Raw genomic sequence first — 21,471 nt, 5'->3', positions numbered from 1 at the left:
TTTGAAAATTTTCAGATCCTTTTTTGCATCAATTAATTCTGGCACGTCTAATAAAATATTACAAGGGTAGATTAAATGCATATTTCTGAATTTAATGTAGGTTTAATAAGCATACATGTATATATACATCTTTAAGTGGGATTTAAATGATCAAACATACAGTATCCCTATTTCAAAAGCTATACTTAAGCCCAGGTATCATTCCAATCATCGATTTAAAGATGTCTGATTTACCATGACGTACATGAAATGACTCGATTTAAAAATCATAATAAAATCAAGACATTTTATCGCTACATAAATCTTTTTTAAGTGCATCTAGAGATAGTCGAGAGTTTATAAGTGCTTTAGGATTTATAAATACATTGTCTTTCATATCTTGGTTCCCTTGTGCGGCCTCCTGAGATTTTCCCAGAATTCCCTGAGATATTGCTTCATGTGCTTCAACATCTTGCACTATACGCACATCACGTGATAGACATTAAGTTGATTCGCTCGATATTTACCTGGAATAAAATAATAAGTTGAAAAACAAGTAAATGTTATAATATTTTGTGCATTGTATCCATTGGCGTCGGAAGCAAATTGAAAAGGGGGGGGGGCTAATTGAAAGAGAAAAAATTTCAAACCTGAAAAAAACTTGACAAGCAAAAAAAAAAAAAAAGGAAAATGTGTCCTTTGTCCAAACCCAAAAATTCATTTCGTTGGGGGGGGGGGGGGGGGGGGTAGGGGGTAGGATCGAACTTCTTTCTGTACCAAATTTATTTTTCAAACACTACCACTTACCCTTCTTTGACTGCACTGCAACTTGCCCATTGACAGTGCAGTGGGGGGGGGGGGGGGAGGGGGGGTCTACGCCCCAATGTTCAATGCCTATATGATGTCTATCTTTGCAAAAAAAAAAGGGGTGGCTAAGCCCCCCGGTTCCGACGCCTATGGTATCTATTGTTATAAAAGAAGAAAAAAAACGGATATATTTCATATTTCATAGTTCGCTTGCGGTACAAATGTACAGCACCAGTTGTTACCGCCTCTTTAATATAAACCAAAGACTTTCAAAAACGTGTCTCGATGACAGCTTTGTTATATTAAAAATAGACATATTTATATTTGCATGCAGTGTTTTCCTCTGAATTCCGTTTGCTCATGGAAATTTTATCTTATAAAATTGACATACACGCATGTCCCAATAAACGAATGTTTTTTTTCCCTTTCTTTTGCTTCTCAGAACATTCAAAACTTGCCGTTTCTGTTATTTTATTCACATTATTACATTAAACTTACATGCAGTTTTGTATTCCGTTCTCTCTGCGCATGTCACGTGTCTGTAGTCCTCACATCTCAAGGTCTGCAAAGAAAAGAGGTCCGGAAAGGGACACTCTCTCATGTGCTGCACAAAATTGGGAGGGATGGTATTGTATTTGGTGGAACAGTCGTAATATAACTGACATTCCCTTGGATGGGGAAGTACTAAGGAGGAGTTTTGCCTGCATAACTTCTGGACGTGTAGATCTACAAAATATAAAATGTCGAGGTCACCAAGGGTGCTCTAACACCCCTTCCAGTTTTTGGTTTTTTTTTTTTTTTTTTTTTTTTAAGTCTAGGTTTCCAATCCCGATACATACAGAACATATCAATTGTAATTCATCGCAAATTGAAGAGATCCTCCTATAATGTATTTTTATTTCTTCTTTGCTCCAAGTAATGTATTTCTTTTCAGAAACACGATTTTCATGATATTTGAAAATTTCTTGTGCACAGGGAAAACAGACATGGCCCAGATATTGATTCCATATCGCTCCAAATGAAAACTGATACGACAATTTAGCTAATAAATAAAATTTCGATATATTGTCAAAAATGACAGCTTTCCTGAATGTTCTAGCAAATGTGTTAATCTTATAGCACGGTATATTTTTGGAATTTCTTTTTTCCCACAGATTATATCGTATTGAGATACCGGTAATTTTTATTGTCTTTATCCTCGTGGCTAACTTTTTAAATCGGGAACACCAGTGCACTGGAATGTTAAGGTTGAATTGACTGCATGCAAGTTACAGCTTCTGTACAACTCGAATACTCACCGAAAGCGGTTTCTTTTCCAAATATTGTGGCTAATTTCATTAATAAAATAATTGTTAGAGCACTGAAAATTCCATTTATATCCATGATGATCGAGGAGACCGGACGATAATGCGTTCTTATTTCAGTGTTAATCGGCGGAAGAGAGAAGAGAGAGAGAGTGTTTCCAATATTTAAAGAAAAAGGAAACAATAATTCCTAAGGGGACCATACCATCTGTTTCCATAAAGTGATCTTTTCTCACGATCAGAGCTCCTTAAGTCACGCTTCACACTACTGAATGTTTTTTGGTTGTGATGAATGATAGAGAAATGACAAATTGCTTTTTATTCAGGAATAATGGAAATCGATAAGTTAACAACGAGAAATCGAAGAACTTAAAGTACAAGTTCAGTTACATGTAGGAGACGGAAATATAATCGCCATTGTAACAAATATATAATTAAAGTGCATACCTTGTATGTTGTATTTTCGTGTTCACATATACTTACTATTAATTTATGGGATAAAACTAATTGCATATTGTCTGTTTCCATACGTACCCTCTACCCTAATGCACTGATTGAGTATGTTGAATTAAACAGAGTCCTATCTCTTGACGTATTGTATAACATGTCATGGACCCAAACTTTTGTTATTATGAGAATAACGAAGAGTAATCAAGCTCAAGAGTGGATTGGGACAATACAATTGAGAGCAGAGTAAACACGGACCTATGCAAAATTAGATGTGGGATTAGGAGCCATGGAGGAGTAAAGATCTCCTGTCGACCGGTCACACCCGCCGTGTCGTCATGATCGGGCAAACGGAAATCGGTGTGAACCAAACAATGAGTGAATACACACAATAATTGATCAAACCAAGCATAAGAGGAAAAACAGTTTCAGGTTTTATTCTATCTTTATTTAATACACGATGTGTGTACAATTTCTAAAGTGACCTTCACCCGTACCACGAATTCATCAGCCTCTCCCTGTAACAGTGTATCATCCACTTACTGCCCCTCCTTATTGGATGTTCGTGGGTTCCATCTCTGTACCCCTCACAGCTAGGGTAGCGTATGAAGCAGGGAATACAATGCGAACGTAAGCACTGGTTGGCAAAGTAGTCACCTACAAGATGGATCAGAACCTGGTAATTGGTTGTTGAGATTGACAAATAAATTTGCGGAATTTAAATTTTTTTGCAATTTTGAGGATAAAAGAAAACATAATTAGAGTCTCTGAATAAGGTATTCTTCAAGGTTAACTTCCTGGAAATTATAGGTTCTGAATTCATTGAGAAAGAATATTTCATTAAATCGTAGAATTCAGAGAATGAAAATTATGAATAGGCTTGTTATAGTGTAAGAATTAAATTTCTGTATATTTTAAAACTTTATGTAAATAACATATTTATTGAAGCATATTTAAGTTTCTTCAAGTAAAGTGATCCAACTTTTCATGTTACTCTTTTTTTTTGGGGGGGGGGGGGGGGGGTCAGCGACGCATCACAATATAGGGGGAAATCCTATACCTTTTACTTACATCCAGACTTATATTCTTTTCTTTTTCCACATTTGACGTAAAAGAACATTTCACACTTTAAAGTCTGTGCATTAAACAGTTTCGGATACGGACATTCACGGAATCCTTTATCCCAGGGTCGGTACAGGGGACCGGAAGTAGAACTGCAATCATAGTAAGCCTGGCAATACTCCGGATGTGCTATAAATCCATAATCGTAATCTCCACATATCGGTATTCCATTTGCTGAAACGAGAATTTAATGATTAACACATTCTGGGATTTGAATGTGAAGACGTGATTAAGACCTAAACAGATACTTCTGCGAAATAATTAGCAAGCGTTGAGCTAAATGATTTTCATATATTCTTAACCTGATGTAAGGACAGTCTATTTATGCAGAAAAGCAAGGTAATTCATATTCGCTGAAGGATTTGCATCGACACATTAGAGTACACTAATTTCATAGACATTTAAATTTGAAGCGTTGCTTTCCCAAAAATTTAACTGATTTAAATTTTAATGAAGTTTACAGAAAATGAAATCGCTTTATATATTTACTCAGATGCAGCAATTATTTTGTTTACCTCGTTGAACGCAGCAATGTTAAGGTTTACTACGAAGAAATCAACGAAATATGAACGTGCATAATACATACCTTTTTAAACCGAATTTATTTTTGTAAAGCTACTAGATCATCACATGAATTTACTATTAATTGAAATGGCATTGTATACCCTGCTCTGTATTGAATTTAAGTTAAAGCTATAGTTATGAAATAATCTCTAATCTTTTTGGGTTTTAGTTACAGATTATAGGAACAAATTGTAAAATCTTGTTCTGCTAGAGTTTTTAAGCTTCACCATTTTTCGAATACTTGTAATATATTTCCTGAGCGAGTGTCTCTCCTATCCCCTATATTTTTTTTTTAACTTTCATACTTTTTATTGAGATTTAGAAGTACAATTTAATCTAATTTCCTCTTTGACAAGCTATATTGTTCAAACATATTGCATATTTTAGGAATTTTGGAAACAAAACACAACCAGTTTACTTAAGAACCAAGCTGTATTTTACCGTCTTTGGTCACACGCCTTTGATCAACACTTTTATATTTATATCCAAAATGTCCTCCGGAATAGCAGAAGTTGGTAGCAAATATTATCACATAGATCCCCATCAAAAACATGGTGAATATTATAGCTTTTTAACTGCATGACAGTAAATGTTTGCTTGTGACATATGCTCAAAGTATCAAGTTCCCCATTATCGTGTGAGAGCTTCGTGCTCTGAGCGGATAACTTCCTCTTTTTATAATTTGGTCCAACTACCATATTTACATTAATTTATACATTATCAATTTGTCAAGTGAAATAATTGTAATCTTAGATGGCATAAATTAATAAGATTTTTTTTCCGTAATAATAATTGTGGATTGCCTCACATATTGCTTATTTTTAGATAATAGATGTATGATAAGTATTTATTTCCTCCTCGGAGTAGAACATAATTTGTTTTTTTTAAGTAAGGGATATGTACAAGTAATTATAAAAAAAAAAAAAATAAAAGTACACCTTGTTACCTCGTTTTTTCTTTGTAAACGAATCGTGACATAGGACCTACTATTGATTTTGCTTCAATTTCCCATTAAACTTCGTTATATAAAAGCTGTCGTCTAATATACATTATTCGATACGGGGAATTCAAATTTTTATCGATAATAAATGCTTCTTCTACATTTATCGACGCACATGGAACTAAACATTAACAAAATCAACTTTTATAACAGAAAAAGTTTAATTCCTCTTTTTCTTTCTGAGGCCTTTTTTTAACCAGAAATATTTACATTTTCTTTAGTTGACAGCTGTCGTCAGCAGCGGTTAAATCAGTGCTATGTTAATTTTTTCACACTTACAAAGGTACATCTAATTTTTACGATCTGACAAAAAAAAACTTCCTGTAAATAATTATCTGCCAAAATTTTGTGAATTTTTGTAACAAAAGCTTACATTTTTACAATATACTTGTAACTGTTTCTTATTCGGTTTCGAAATTCTGTCTGTTTTTTTTTTTTTTTTTTTTTTTTTTAATTACAATGTGTTAATGAGACTGCAGAATTATAATTACTCTGGTTTAATTTTTCTTTACTGCAGACGTCTCATGAAACTTGACACATATACAGTTGACTTTATCTAATAACATCATCCTATTTTTTAATTCATGCGAATTCTTTCGGAAAAAAAGTGATGTCGGCTTTGTTACAACTCACTTTGAAAAATTACGCACTTTGAAATTTTTTTTCAAAGTGCGTATTTTTTTTTCAAAGTGCGTTGCCACACGCCTTTCATATGAATATATTACTGATAAAAAAACAATTCCTCGAAATGGTTCTATTTAAAATTTGTATTTCCGAGATAAAGGGAGACATATCTTTTTTTAACAATGTATTTCTTAATCAAAGAAGTATATTTTTTTTTCTATGACAATCTTCTTGGTTGTACTCTAAAGTATCAACCCTTCCCTAGACGTATCTCCAATGGGAGCTATAAGTGATTAAACCTTAAAACTATTCATTACATACTTAGTAATGATTACAAGTTTTTGCATAATTATGTGATATGCCTGCAGTCACAATAGCCGTATCAGCTTCCAGGGTTGATACGGTTCCTGCAGGGTTGATATGGATCTGCCGGGCGATATGGATAAATATCACACCCCTTGTAAATCAAATCATTCAAAAGAGTATCACACTTATATTTCCTTTTCACATTCAGTGTCAAAAAAATGCATTAAATTTAAAGCACTAGTATATGATAGAATAAGCTACATGTAGTAAGAGATTATTTATTTGTAATTGTTCAAGTAGATATTACTTAGTATGTAATAAATGATACATGTAATTATAAAGCTTTCGGTTTATATCTCAAGGATTATCAAATTTCCTATATGTATATTTATATCTGATCTATGAATGAGTAGTTTTTATCCTGTATATATCTCAATGAATCTCAAATTTCCTGTATATAACCTCAGCGATTGTTAATTTTACTGTATATATCCCAGTATATCTCAATGATTTTCTCTGTGTTTATCACAGAATTATCTTTTTTTCCTTTATATATCAATGATTACATTTATATACTTATTTTTGTTTCCGTCTCTTCATGCAGGCCTCTCGGGGTTTCTAACATACGAAAAATTAAAAGCTTTGGTGGGGTCAGAGCTTACATAGTTATTTGAAATTTCTGAGTGTATTGCAAAGGATCAAAGTCAATATTTCACACAAATCCACTTCAAATACAACAGGAGTATTCAAAAAGTGTAAAAATTTATTATGGCGTGGAAGCATCTGCTTTTTTTCATTTGGTCCATCTGCCAAAAGTGATTTATAAGCGTTATCGAATTGTCTCGTTAAAATACCAATTTTTTTTCTTACTTGTGATAAAATGATTATAGACAAACTCCATCAAGGGCCTCGGCGAGAAACTATTGAATTTCATTTGTACACAAATTTCAAAAATATGTATTATCAAGTCACATTCATTCAATACAATACAAAATTTTTGCCTTATTTTTCACTGGTAAATAACCTTCATACACATTATTTTGGATGTTATACAAACATAAATTCCCGCTTTTCAAGGGCGGGGGGGGGGATATAACTAATTGATTGTATGTTGATTTACACCCCGATCGAGGATTTTTTCACTCATATAGAGACATCACCATATACCGGTGAAAGGCTTCAAATTAAGACCTTTACTCGGCACTCAGGGCCATTTAGGAGTGAGGAATCTTTAGCGTGCCAACGCCTGCCGCGACACGAGTTTTAGGGTCTTATCTGAAAGACCCGCAACTTTCTGTCGAGTGCTTGGCGAAGGAGCAATTGCTACCTATTTTTTATCGACCTAGGTCAATGAATTGTGGCTGGGTTACTAGCGCTGCATGTAGAATTTCCAGAGAACAGCTACGATTCCTGCTTTCTACTTGACAGAGGAAATTAAAAACAATCTTCTCCAAGAATGATATTTTGTGATCAGTGCTAAATATGTTATCAATATTCACCCCATCCAGTCCGTTGACAACATTAGTTTCTTACTTAGAGCTTTTGGGTCCATGTACTATATATCTTTTTTTCATACCCATGAATCATAAATGTTATTTCACTCACAAATAATAACAATGTGTGCATTTTACACACTAGCGAAAGGTGTCCAGTAGGTGACAATGACTGTAAAATTAATGGCTTAAACAAAATCCCAAGGGGTTCAGATTATCTTGCAAATGCTTTAATGAAGACATCAGCGAAAGAAATGTAATATAATAAAAGAACGACTTATTTTTGTAATGTACAACCAAACAATACAATTTAAGCAAAATTGTCATTAAATGAAGGAACTTGTACAAATACACGTGTCTTCATACATGTACATGTATTCATTTTTTTGTAAGTCAGTTCTTATCCCATGGTACAGTTGGAGATCGATAGGTCGTCAATGACGAAACCTCCCATGCGGCCCTCTTTTCGAGTTGCTGTGATGATAATCTAAAACAGTTGATGGAAATAAATAATATGCAAGTGTATTGCTTGGTAATCGCCTACATTAATATGACACCTGGAGCGCGTAAAAGAAGTAGATTTAGAAACTTCCGCCTAAAATTGACACCACGTGTCCAATCTCGTCCATACCAAAAATTCTGTGTAAAAAAAAAACATATATATTACCTGAAAATACGACGACCGTTCTCCAATTTCCAGTGACCCCTTCTGCCAATAGTCTCCCCGGTATTCAGAAATATTCAACGAAGTCGATGGATTCCAAGAACTGTTACCGGAGCTACTTATCTTAACGTATAAAGGCCCTACATCTGAATAGATACATATAAAACAATACTAATTAATGGAATGATTATGTTTATCATAAAAATATAGCAATCAAATTTGACAACACTTTTTTCGAAACAGAATAAAATGTCATAACACCTCCTTTTCCATAAAAATTATTTTTAAAAAATAACATTATCTTAGTTAGACAAAGTTATTTATGTGAAGATAATTTACTTTTTTCTCTATCTGGATTAAAGAAGTAATACCAGAACTCAAAGCAGAGACCGCTATCTACTGGCGCATAGTATGGCGAAAACAGTGACGAGTTACCAGGAATTCTCGTCCACGTCCCCACTAATAGTACGTGGTCACCTACAGTAAAAATTTACATTTCTCATAAATTTAAATATAAATAGAGCATGGAACTTGATAATGGGGAAACGATGACATAACTGATTGCATGGATTAGAAGTTTCCACTTGTCAACTTCCTCGTCCTTGTTAAAAAAACAAAGTTAAAAAATACTAATACATTTGTAGACTGTCTTTATGCAAGGTAGAAAAAAAATGATTGTTGAGACCTTTGAAGATGTGGTCGGGTTTAGTGGTTCTGTTACGTGTTAACTCTCTGGCCGTTTGTCGTCTCCACTCAAAGTAAATGTTGTTCAATTCATCTCGTTTCCAACCACACAGATTTTCTGTCTCAAAGTCACACGATTTCTCTGGTTCTTCGTCTGAAATGTTCATTTAGGACAGTTACTAAAAATCTGATAATCTCCAAGTCACATGAACCTCTGTTATATTTGTTTCCTCTACATTTTAGAAAGCCCTGTACTTTCATATTTAAAATGTAGAAAAGGACCCATAATTCAGATCAAATTCAAACATAATCAATATAATGAGATGCTCAACCATCGATTAAACATTGTGCACGATTTTATTTGTGTAAAATTTTTATTTATTTATTTATTTTGCTTTTGTTTGTTTGCTTGCTTGCTCGTTTTAAAACTACTTACAAATACAGTGGGGTAATAAATTGCTACTCCAAGATAAACCATCACAATAAATAAAGTCTGTCCCTTTCAATTTTAGGCCATATTTACAAGAAAATTCCAGAAGCCCACCATTCAGACTTTTGCGAATTGATAAATACTTGTCGTATCCTTTTACTTCTGGGCACCGTGTACCATTAGCTAAAAAACAAATGTGCAAAAACTTTACAGTAAAATCTCTGTAACCTCCATAGATCAAATATGACCATAAACTGTTCAGGAAAAATAATTAGATTACAGTAAAACTCGTTTATAAGGAACTCGGATGTAAGGAAATCTAGGTTATAAGGAACCCCATCCACATTTTAATTTCTTATATGGATAAAAAGAATTTCGGTTAAAAGGAACTAAAAATTTATGTTTCAAGACTTTCTATCAAGCAAGTTGTTTTCTACATTATAGACAGGAAATCGTCATATGTTTTCCAACAACTTTTTTTACTGTACATGAACAAAGCACTTGATGAAGACAGGTCGAACAAAACTTACCGACACAGACAGGTAGAGGATAATACCATTGACCTTTATCACAAAAATTGTCCGATCTGCCATGAGGTTCGAATGATTCTCTACAAAAAAATAATATGTAGCTGGCCCAGTCTCGTACATGAACTCTACCATTGTTAATGCTAGGCTTCTCGCAGTTAAGGAGAGGTTCTGCAAAATCAAGAAGGTTCCCTTAAAGCAAAACTGAATTTATCATCTATATACTAATATATACTAATATATATATATATATATATATATATATATATATATATATATATATATATATATATATATATATATATATATATATATATATACTGTATATATCTTACAACAACTCTTAAACTAACATAACTCCCCTAAGTGAAGAGATATTAATGTAGAAAGCACAGAGAAATTCACTTTATCAGGATACCCACTTCCGCCACGACCCGAGGTTGAACTCTCGACCTGCGGAATCTGTATTCTAGCAGTACAGGAACAGCGCGCTAGACCACTTGGCCATCTAGGCAAGTAAAAAAAACTTGCTTTTGATGCCGACTGAATTCTCACGGCGCCGCCCTACACTACACGGTCATTGAGAATGGAAGTGAGGTACAGTTATTTGGACATTAGTTTTATTAGAGGATTATTAGATTTCTTTGTGCTTTTTATTAATATATTTTAGGAATGACTCTAATTCTTGGCCAAATTATTCGAGTATAACCTGGTTTGGGTCAGTTTACGCTTTATAATCCGCGAAACGGATTATAAAACAGCGTAAACTGACCCAAACCAGGTTATACTCGAATAATTTGGCCAAGAATAAGAGTCAGTCCTTATAATTTAATTTAAAAACCATTAAATAACTATGGATGTAAAATTTCGTTGCTTTTTATTAGTTCAAATTTGCCGCTCAATAATACAACCATAGTAACGGAAGTAACGGAAGTGATGGGAAGCGAGGGGAGGTAAAAACTGACACATAGGCCTAGCAGCCTTGTTGTTTGTTTACATGTGGTAAGATCGAATTATTGTTTGAAGTTAAAGGTACATTTATTAAATCTGGAATTTTCCATGAACCCCGAGGACTGGAAATGAGAGGACTGTATGGATACAGATGATTCAGCTGGTTGTCGGGGGGGGGGGGGGGGGGGTCCCCATACCAAACCAGGTTATACAGAAATAATTTGTGTTCCTTTTTTAATATTAACCAATCAGAGGCTAGAATACAAACAAAATTAAATTATTTATGAATGTATAAAGATATCTCGTTACTGGTGATTTATGAATGTGTCACCGGTAAATTGATATTATCTCTCACATGCAATGCAATACAAAACAGCTGTGGTGTTTGTGTTATACTTTTAATTGTTTTCCAGTGATTTGAATGAATTAATTTCAGTATATATTATAATTGTACTGGATAATATTTACTTTTGCTGCCTGAAATGTATTAAAAATTTTAGAACGTAAATACTATTTGGTGATGTTTACATAAGTTTTCTGACTATTGGGTTAAAACATACTATACATAGAAGATGTTTTATAAAGGCAATAACAAAGGCAGAAAATGGAGGATTTCATATATTGGCGTGAATTGGAATGTTTAAGAAATATTAAACGAAGTGCTTAGATCACATACACAGGTAAACGTTTACATTATAGTGAGTAAAGAAACGAGCTATTTAATTACCTCTTGTACACCATGAGAAAGAGAAGTCATCAATTGCTATGTCGCCACGGAAATCATCCCCTCGAGTTGCAGTGATGACAATCTAAAATAGAAAGGTGACTAATATAATAATGCAGTTATTGCGTTTATTTCAGATTTAGATTAACGTTTTCTGTCCAGCGTATTTCACGAAAGAGAGTAAAATAGGGGTAATGATGCATGAAAAAGAAAGTTCCAAAACCTGAACAAAAGATGTCCGCTTCTTGATTTGCAGTGAACCCTTATGCCAGAAATCCCCTTGATTTCCGGAAACATTCCACACAGCAACTCTATTTAAACTCTTATTATCGTAGTCAAATACTTCAATTTCCAGTGACCCTACATCTAAAAGTACAAGTTAAACATCATTTCTGATTTTTTTTTATCTAAAGGTTTGGGAAAAGAAGTTAATTATAAAAGAGAAATTTTCAAACTACCAGGTTCTTCGTCAAAAATTTCCAAAGTTTCCTCTAACAAATATTTCCTTTAGAGCTGGAGGGAAAAACAGGGTATACGTATCAGAAACACAGATATACAGATAAAATCAATACCTTATATTTTATCTATTTTATTTCATTTTACTGGTATCTAGTTGATATTCATTACTGTTTACTTCTTAAGGATACTTTTTTATGCTTCCTTTTAATTTTTGATATCCCAATATTTTCACACAGTATGCAAAGCTTTTATGCAGTGAACGGTATTGTGTATCCCTTATGTTGTGTACTGTGATAAAGTGTATCCCGTTGACTATTATACAACTCCAGCGTCACTGAAGATTTTTTGAAATGCCTGTATGATTTATATTTACGATTCAAAATTCAAACTGAAGTTTATTGCCACTTTTTTAACAATAGATTTGTAAGGCGATCAATATGGAATAAAATGAGCCTTTATATGTATGGAACATTAGTCAGCATAATTATATTATAGGACAGTCCACATTATAATATTGTGTAGAAATAGTAGTACATGTAATGATTTTGATACTTAACGCATCCTTTTCGGGTCGTGCACCATATTCCAAACACAGATCATTATTCTGACTTAGTACGTGCAAAACATAAATTATAAGCACAACTTTTTTTCTAGTATATAATTAATTAGCTGTTCTTGTTACCATTTTTTCCATCTGGTCCCAGCATATGATAGTAGAAATCTAAACAGACACCTGCCGCCTTCGGTGTGTACAATGGAGATATAATTCTAGGGTATTCCCCAGGCTCTCTTTCTCTAGATGCTTTCATAAATAAGTAGTTGCCTACAAAATATCCGCTATCGCTAAAACAAATTTTGATAGAGATCTGTAAAAGAGTATGTACATAGTTACTGCTGAAACACATATTTGTCACAAAGGAAAAGAAAGGCTAAGACCCCTTTTTTGGTCCCTGGTTTGGGGTGTCTTTTAGAATGATGCAACAATTTATCAATGAAAACCTGTTGTCACTCCTACCATAAAATGAGTATTGATTCTATGTTATGGAATACACAGAGGTCACAGGAAGGTCAGAAAATGTCAATTTCCAATTTTCTCATTTTATGCTAATTTTCATTGATTTTACAGCACATTTTGTTTCAGAAAACATAGAGCACAAGCTTCCTTATCGACCAAATTTATATATTTCATACACTAGCATCAGATGCATCTTGTGTATAAAATCTCAGATAGGCAAGCTTGTGCTCTATGTTTCCCGAAGTGAAAAGTATCTTAAATTTGACGAAATTTCACCAGAATTGAAGAAATTCGGGAAATGTCTTACTTCTGCACCTTCTTGTGGCCTTCGTGTAAGCTTTGAATGAAAATTAGTGAAGGTTTTAAAACAAGCATCATTTTAAGCTCTTAGCAACAAACTATCACAGTTTTAACTGTGTTCCGATTTTTACATCAAATAAGGGGCCATATTCGGCAATTACCATACCTTGTCCTTTCCATATCAAACCACTCTTACCTTTTTATTCTCACCTTATCCATGCTTTTATCTCTGCATTGAAATTGAATTTAAATCAAAAATAATTATAATAATAATAAAATAACCTGAAATGAATACAAATTCACTATGTTACCAAGTAACAAATTACTTTGAACCTAAAAACAGAAAAAACAAAAAATTATTATCAATCCCAACTTTCTCCGGGTTTTGGGTGTCCTAGGACCTTCAAGTGATCAAGGTTGTTAACAATGTGCACGTGATAAAAGTGAAATATACTAGTAATTATGGTAAAGGTTTGTTAAAAAAATACTTTCAGAAGAAAATTCACTACAGTTTCGTCACCAAAATAGATGTTCGATAAAGTCTGTAATCCTTTTTCCCACAATCTAATTAATTGCGTTGTACGGTGTCATATAAATCTTTATCATAGTTTAGGACCTCCATAGGCTACGCACATGTACATCCCGTCCTTCCCATGAATCTGATCTGTTTACGGTTACGAGTGAAGAATTCACACATTTATTAAAATAAGTGCCATTTGTCTATCTTTTGTTTACTTTGGGGAGGGGGGTATCAAAAATTCACTTCAGAAATAATAAGGATGATGTAACATGACTAGATTACACAAATTTTATTAAATGTTGAATGTCTAAAAAAAGTTAATAATTATACAGTATATGAGCGATTTGTTAGCATTATATATTAGGGTGCATTCAATCGTCAGACCTATACCTTTAACGGAATAGTTGTGTTCAAATTTTATACCTTTAATGGAATGGATGGTATAAGATCTACATGTTTAACGGAATAATTTTTTTTTTCAAACCTATACCTTTGACATGATAGCTGTGGTCAGACCTACGCCTTCAACTGAAAAGTGGTGGATAGACCTATACTTTCAACTAAATAGTTGTCAGTCCTTTAGTTTTAACGGAATAACTATTGTAAGACCAAAATAGTTCCGACATATACCTTCAATGGAATAGTTTTAGTCAGACCTATACATTTAACGGAGTAGTTGAAGGAAGACCTATGCTTTTATCGAAATAAGTGTGGTCAAACCTATTTTATATTGGTCAGTTGTGGTCAGAGCTACCTCTTCAACGGAATAGTTGTCATCAGACCTATGTTCCTTTAACAGAAACGTCCTATGCCTTCAATGGAATAGCTACGGCCAGATCCATACATCTATCAGAAATCGGTCACAATAGCTAAGTGGTAGGGCATTCGCTTCATGATCGGGAGGTTCGGGTTCGGGTCTCGTTCTCCGCACTGCGTCAACCCTAAAACGGAAAAATAGGTAGCGACTGTTCCTTTGAAAGCGTCCAGCACGAGAAGTGAAAGTTATGGGTCTTTCGGATGAGACCTTAAAAACCGAGGTCCCGTGTTACGGTAGGCGTTGGCATGATGAAGAACCCTCACTGCTCAATTGCCCTGCGTGCTGAGTATACATGTTGGTCTATATTTGAAGCCCTTCCTATGTATATGGTGAGGTCTCTATGTGAGTGAAAAATTCTCGAATGGAGCGTAAGCAGCATACAATGAATCAATCAATACCTTTAACAGAATAGTTCAAACGTATACCTTTAACAGAATAGTTGTGGTCAGACCAAGGTCCAGTTCCATTGATGTGTTTGTTCTGAGCAGCCGTTGCTTGTATCCAGTCAAAGTTAAAACTGTCTGATTTATCTTGGATCCACCCGCATAAATCTGCTGTTTCGAAGTCACATAATTTCACTGGATATTGGACTGCAATATTCATTAGGTTATGTTATGCATTTCTCAGTTAATTCACCCATATAAAATTATATTAAACTCTTATGATATATCAAAATCTAATTCTACAATAAGGTTGCACAAAAATCTCACAGTATAAATCAAATTGCATTACATTAAATGTAGATTGCATTATCTAAATGAATATTATGATATCTTAAATATTGCTAATTATTGCTTGTTTTACCTTTTTATTATTTTTTATTTATTTATTTATTTATTTATTTATTTATTTATTTATTTATTTTGGTTAAACAAATTATTTAAAGTTTCTAATGTTTGCTATATCACACATAAATCGTAAAAGTTTCGAAAATTTAACATAATTCTCTCCTCTTAAAGTAACAGCAATATGGCGTTATTCCCACTACCTAGATATTGAATGACTGATTTACCAATGCATATTGGAGGTTTGCTACTCCATGAAGACCCATCACAATAGATAAACCTGTTCCCATGTAAAAGTAAACCAGAGCTGCAGGAGAATTTCAGAAGTCCACCATTCCGCTTTTTAGGAACTAACAGATCTCTGTCTACTGATATATTACGACATTTTTCACCAGCCGCTGAAAAAAGATACTACTAGGAAAAAATGCAATATGTAAAACTATTCAATCAAATATGAGGATAGTAAAGGTCTTAAAAATAAACTTACCTGCGCAAACAGGTGTACGAACATACGAATACTCATTACAGAGAGCCCTCTTCCGTCCATAACGTTTGAATCCCTTTTCACAACGAAACTTAAAAAGGCGTCCCCTGAATATCTCTTGAACATGACCATTCTTAAGTGTTGGCCTTGTACAATTATAAGTGCGTTCTGTGAACGAAATAATGATTAATATACTTTGTATTCTGCAATGCAAGTGATTGTTGCAAAATTTCATTCTATTCCTATAATTCGCTTGGATTAAAAACAAGTGTTGCTACCATCTTCATGTTGAAAGCTTTGATACGGCCAGGAATCGGATATAATTTCAACAGAAAAGAAACAGAAAATGATCAAATCTAAGGAGATGGGTGAACATGACGAGCGATAAGCCTATAATGTGACAAACATGAAGATGAAAAATTAAATTTCCATTATATCAAAATTTTCTTTGATATTTCGTCTAACATTAAAATATACTTTATGTAAAATCTCTACAATTTGCAAAAATCCCTCAAAGATTGAAATTATTTGCCTGTGAAATATTAGACACGCACTAAAGCGGGCAAAAGGAGTCATTTTCACATACTATAACACTATTTTTCGATATGAGTGGGTCTTCGCTCCATCTTTTTGAAAGTTAATCCTCAAAGTCTGCATAAAAATATACATTTTTTGGTTACCAAAAATATGAAGCAAAGACCCACTATACCTTAAAAATATACTTTTATGACATAACATTCTCATTTTTTCGAGAAATACTTGAAGTCCATTAAGTCAAGGGTCATATCACAAACATGATTTAAATGCCACTGTTCGTCAGGACTTGTGTAGTCTAGTGGTTAGCGTGCTAGTCTCGAAAGAAAATGATTCTCAGGATTTTTATTGGTAGGATTCGAACCCCATGAATACCGCATTAAATTTATTAATAGAAGAATAAATTTTGCTGAGAAAATTTTCCTCAGAAAAGATTTGTTTATCACAATTACATAAATTTCAATAATGAGAACTTTACTCTAAATATTAAATTCACAAACTGAACATGATTTTTATATTCCTCAAGCTATAGGCTTTCTGCACGCTATGTTTGCCCATCTCCTTTGTTAAATCCTCGTCATATTGAATCTGGATGATGCCCATATCGAGTTTCAAAGCTTTCAAAGAAATGTTCTGGTTATCTAGAAAAATCAGCTGATTGTCAGAGGTAAGATACCTTTCACAGTCAAAAAATGTTAAAATTTTAAACCTAAGTATCAATACATCTATTGAAAAAATCAGAATAACCAGATAATAATAAGAAGAATGGCCAGGTTCACACGGGGTAAATGTCTAGAATCAAAAATATATAATCGACCTACCGACACAAACTGGCATAGGATCTCTCCACTCAGGGACATCACTGTGACAAACATTTAAATCCTTCCCAACAAGTTTGAATCTTCTTTTACAACGAAAGTAAACGATGCCATGTTTTCTGCTCATTTTAACTCTTCCATTTTTCAGTTCTGGCATTTTACAATTATAGAGTCCTGCTGCAAAAAAAAAAAAAATTTATTTATATGATAAAATGATTAAACATATGGTTCTTGTCTCTGATACCAAATCGTATTAATTTTAAACGAACATCTATACAAGCAGGTTTTAAACATTGCAGATATTAATTGCACCAACAATATTTTTTTTATATTTATCGGTTATTTTATTAAATAAGACATACTACACTTTAAAAGTGTACAATGCATGTATGTATATATGTAAATAAGTTATCGCTTTATTTCTAAAAATTGATATATGATAAGGAGCTCCATTGTATCTACTAGATCTTATGAAGGTGCTCGAAAACCAATTACTTTGGGGGCATTAAGTAAATAAACAAGATTTCAGAAGCTCTGATGAGACTTTAATGAAACATGTCATATTATTGATGCTTGTGAAACATGTCATATTATTGATGCTTCAGTTTTCACCACGGATACAATATTTGTGGATTTAACTCACCCGATACTCCACATGATATACTGATTTAAACTTCTTCAATCAGTTGCCATGTTTTTAGCTTTATAAATAATATTTTTTCGTACATTTGAAGTGTATAAAAAATTGCTTTCTGACAAACGTGCATGTGTACCTCTAGTATAAAACTGTGGCATACAATGCACAGGAAACAATATGAAATATTCTGTTTACTACTGAATTTCTTTGTGGAAACTGGTTTTTAGCTAAAACCTTTGAATAGGTCAAGAGAGACAACGAGTTTTGTAGCATTGACATCCATAGAAGCATTCAAAGGGGTGATAGGAATGGCAAACAAATTAAAATAAAATTAATTTTTTAGCTTTATAGATTATAATTCTATTTATGAAATTATATCTGTAGACTCAATAATACTTCGTTTGAAAAAAAATCATAAAAAAATCATTTAATGACATAAGTGAAGATGAAGCAGTGATCGATCTAAAAAAAAAAAAAAAAAAAAAAAAACTTTAGTTAAGATGGCGCACAGTGATCGATCTAAAAAAAAAAAAAACAGACAAAGAATACAAATCTGTGAACGGGGCATAAAAACGGACGCCTGGAACTTCAAATGTTAAACCCCTGGAAATTTAAACGTTAAATTCGTCGGTAGAGTTTGACAAAAGAATAACCATATGTAGAGTAACAAACTTACCATCAGCATATTCTGATATTAGAAAAATAGCAAGTAGGCTTACAAAATAATTCCCTTTCATGTTTAATGACAGTACTTTTAGAGGGATAAAATATAAGATATACATTGCGAAATACAAGAAGCGCCTTTTTATTAAGTGGTCGCCTGATCTTACTGATATTTGACTTTTAAGTGGTTATCGCCTTGACATGAGGACCTAGTTTCAGACTACAATAAGGAGCCAATCGAAAACGAAGAACAAAGATTATTGTTTATATTTAATTTTCTACTTCAAACTCATTCTCACAAAACATTCCTAACTCTAAAAATGATAGAGCATTCTTTAATCATCTTTAATGAAGCCATACAGTGAGAAATATTCTGACAATTTCAAATGTTCCAAGTTATATCAGAAAGATATGGCAATGCTAAAAGAAATTAAAATTTTTCCAATTACGACTACTTTGGCGAAAAGACTTCACTGCTAATTTACTGAACATTATTTCTAAGTTCTTCAAAACTATACAATCACTTTTGTATGATGATTTATATGTAACGTAATAAATTTATTAGAGAGTTTAATGATCTTGTCTTCATTCTAGCTCTGTTCCGTTACAAAATAAGGAAACAGCAGATGTGGGATCAGGTGCCTAGGAGGAGTGGACATTCCCTGCGTCCTTAGCATTGATCAGAAACGAAGTAATCCATAGTTAAAACCAGGTAAAATAACTATGAAATACGTCAATATACAACAAAAGCTTGTATTTGCAAACAAGGTCATTTTATTGACCATAGAATTTCCGAAATGTTGACTTTGAACAAGATTGTCGAAAGTCCTGTAGCATCAGCTTATTTTTCAGTAGCTAAAACATCGATCTTCTCTAAACACTAGACCGTACAAGATTAATCAATATTTTTCTTTTGTTTGTTCCAACAATATGCTTATAATAATGAAGATATGAAAGTTTTTATTACATTTTCAAAAGTGAAATACTATTATTTATCCCTTGAAGAAAATTGGTATGTAAGCAAGTGATATTTTCGCAATAAAAATATCAAAAGTGATAACAACCGGGGCAAACTCTATTTTGCTTTCCTTCTTGAAGATTGCTAAAAGAAAATACCCCTATAGATTGTGAAATTGAATAAACTATACAGAAATATAGACTTAAACTGCCAAAGTTTCTCCAACGTGCTGGTAAATCCATGTATACAATTTACAGTCTCATCATTGATTGTCTATGGCATCTCACGACCGCTCAACTATAACGTCAAAGCATATGACATTGCTGTAGGAAAAGACAGGGACAAAAGAAAAACCAAAGAAAAATAATGTAATAATAAAACAAAATCAATATTTTTAGTCTGGCTATAGCAGACACTTTTTTTTTCGAAAAACAAATATCACTGCTTTTTATCTGTAATAACGTTCTTTCAATCGTTTTATTATCAGTCTTTTTTGCATACATTTAAAAAAAAAACACAATTTATTGTGTTAATAGAATAATTTTACTAGATAATTGCCTAAAATAAAGTAAGCGTGTTTTGAAATTCAAAGTTTGTGTCGTTCTTCGATCGTCTCTTTGGAACTCACATTTGGGTGTTCAAAAAATAGTGATTAAATTTCAAAATCTGATTTTTAAAAAAATATTTGCTGAATGTTAAATGATAAAATATTTATTTATATATATCTTTGAACATTTACACTACACTATAGAGTCTATAAAGTTTATCTATAGAGCACGCTGCGCTCGCTATTACTTAAATAAATAATCTAAATACATTCATCTGTTTAGTTTAAAATATATGTATATAATCTATTTGTTAATTGATTATTTATAATTTTTAATTTATTTTATTCATTCATTTATTAAATCATACATAAAATGTCTATATACTTTTCATAGGTTATGGTCAAAAATAGATATTAAAGGGGCTTGGACACAAAACCAATTCACCAGTATTGTCAGTCCCTGCGCAATGATGTGTGCAGAGTTTAACAAATTGAACACACCGGGAAACGTAAACTGTTTTTGTAAAAAGGGCACGAGCTCTGTTATTGTTAATGTTTACGATTCGCCGGATGTGTTCAATTTGTTAAACTCTGCACACATCACTGAGCACGGACTGACAATACTGATGAGTTAGTTCTGTTTTCTCACAGTTTCTATTCTGAATTTTCTGGATTATAGTTTTAATATTGTTCATTAATACACAACTAAATTTCTACTTTTCTTAAGTATTAAGGATAAAGTTTAGTTTTGTGAAAATGCAAGGATGTGTCATTCAAACGCGTCCCGAAATTTGTAGCTTCAATATTTTCCAGATAAAATAAGTTTTTTTATTATATTTTCGTGTGAAATGCTATAGTAACATATAAGTCATGATATTATACAGAAAATTTGAGGAAATATTAACTTCAAATCTGTGATCTAAGCCCCTTTAATATTAAAATGAACTTTCACTTTGATATTGGTAATATGTTTTAATACGAGAGGTGATCAAAAAGTTCGCGAACTATCTCTATATTTACAAAACCACAATCCAGATCAGAATGAAATTTCGCACACATATTGTCATACACATATTCTATTAATAACAGGTGTTATATAATGTTTTGCAAAGTGTTTGTGACGTCACAATGTGAAAATGACGTCAGTATGTATGTGACTTGTTGCAAAAAATGGTTGACTCAGTCGTACTCGAACAACGAACGGATGAAAAGTTTAACGTATATCTTGGAAATTCCTTTACAGTAGAATATGATAATTTGTACAAGGTTTATGAAGGCAAAAGACTTACCAGAAGTTCAATCATTAAT

General features: G+C 32.9%; 2 protein-coding genes and 1 pseudogene across 2 annotated transcripts; all 3 read right to left on the bottom strand.

The window, feature by feature from the left end:
- Positions 1 to 71: 71 nt before the first annotated feature.
- On the bottom strand, positions 72 to 2,188 carry LOC133194565 (uncharacterized; annotated as a pseudogene).
- An 803-nt stretch (positions 2,189 to 2,991) lies between these two features.
- LOC133194564 (uncharacterized) lies at positions 2,992 to 4,812 on the bottom strand. The gene is made up of 3 exons (XM_061330507.1): positions 4,665 to 4,812; positions 3,609 to 3,833; positions 2,992 to 3,194 (listed from the first exon to the last, which is right to left on the bottom strand). The coding sequence occupies exons 1-3, from the start codon at positions 4,774 to 4,776 to the stop codon at positions 3,025 to 3,027; spliced, it is 507 nt and encodes a 168-aa protein (XP_061186491.1). The 5' UTR covers positions 4,777 to 4,812; the 3' UTR covers positions 2,992 to 3,024.
- A 3,083-nt stretch (positions 4,813 to 7,895) lies between these two features.
- LOC133194563 (MAM and LDL-receptor class A domain-containing protein 1-like) lies at positions 7,896 to 18,738 on the bottom strand. The gene is made up of 14 exons (XM_061330506.1): positions 18,672 to 18,738; positions 17,362 to 17,535; positions 16,010 to 16,174; positions 15,750 to 15,920; positions 15,163 to 15,327; positions 12,768 to 12,908; positions 11,850 to 11,992; positions 11,630 to 11,711; positions 9,955 to 10,122; positions 9,431 to 9,607; positions 8,996 to 9,148; positions 8,650 to 8,787; positions 8,314 to 8,456; positions 7,896 to 8,133 (listed from the first exon to the last, which is right to left on the bottom strand). Exons 1-14 carry the CDS (start codon positions 18,730 to 18,732, stop codon positions 8,047 to 8,049), a joined length of 1,968 nt encoding a protein of 655 aa, XP_061186490.1. The 5' UTR covers positions 18,733 to 18,738; the 3' UTR covers positions 7,896 to 8,046.
- Between the last annotated feature and the right edge of the window lie 2,733 nt (positions 18,739 to 21,471).

This window comes from Saccostrea echinata, unplaced genomic scaffold, assembly GCF_033153115.1.
Source record: "Saccostrea echinata isolate AGI-Se365-2 ecotype Australia unplaced genomic scaffold, CSIRO_AGI_Sech_v1 ptg000029l, whole genome shotgun sequence".
NCBI lineage: Eukaryota > Metazoa > Mollusca > Bivalvia > Ostreida > Ostreidae > Saccostrea > Saccostrea echinata.
Note: the sequence above shows the minus strand (reverse complement) of the source record. Positions and strands in the feature narration are given on the sequence as shown.

Coding starts and splice junctions, on each gene's coding strand:
- LOC133194564 (XM_061330507.1), bottom strand. CDS start 4,776: ATGTTTTTGATGGGGATCTATGTGATAATATTTGCTACCAACTTCTGC. Junction 3,834..4,664: donor AAGGCGTGTGACCAAAGACG/GTAAAATACAGC, acceptor TTCTCGTTTCAG/CAAATGGAATACCGATATGT. Junction 3,195..3,608: donor AAAAGAATATAAGTCTGGAT/GTAAGTAAAAGG, acceptor TCCATCTTGTAG/GTGACTACTTTGCCAACCAG.
- LOC133194563 (XM_061330506.1), bottom strand. CDS start 18,732: ATGAAAGGGAATTATTTTGTAAGCCTACTTGCTATTTTTCTAATATCA. Junction 9,608..9,954: donor TCCTCTACCTGTCTGTGTCG/GTAAGTTTTGTT, acceptor TTTGTTTTTTAG/CTAATGGTACACGGTGCCCA. Junction 9,149..9,430: donor TTTATTACCCCACTGTATTT/GTAAGTAGTTTT, acceptor TGAACATTTCAG/ACGAAGAACCAGAGAAATCG.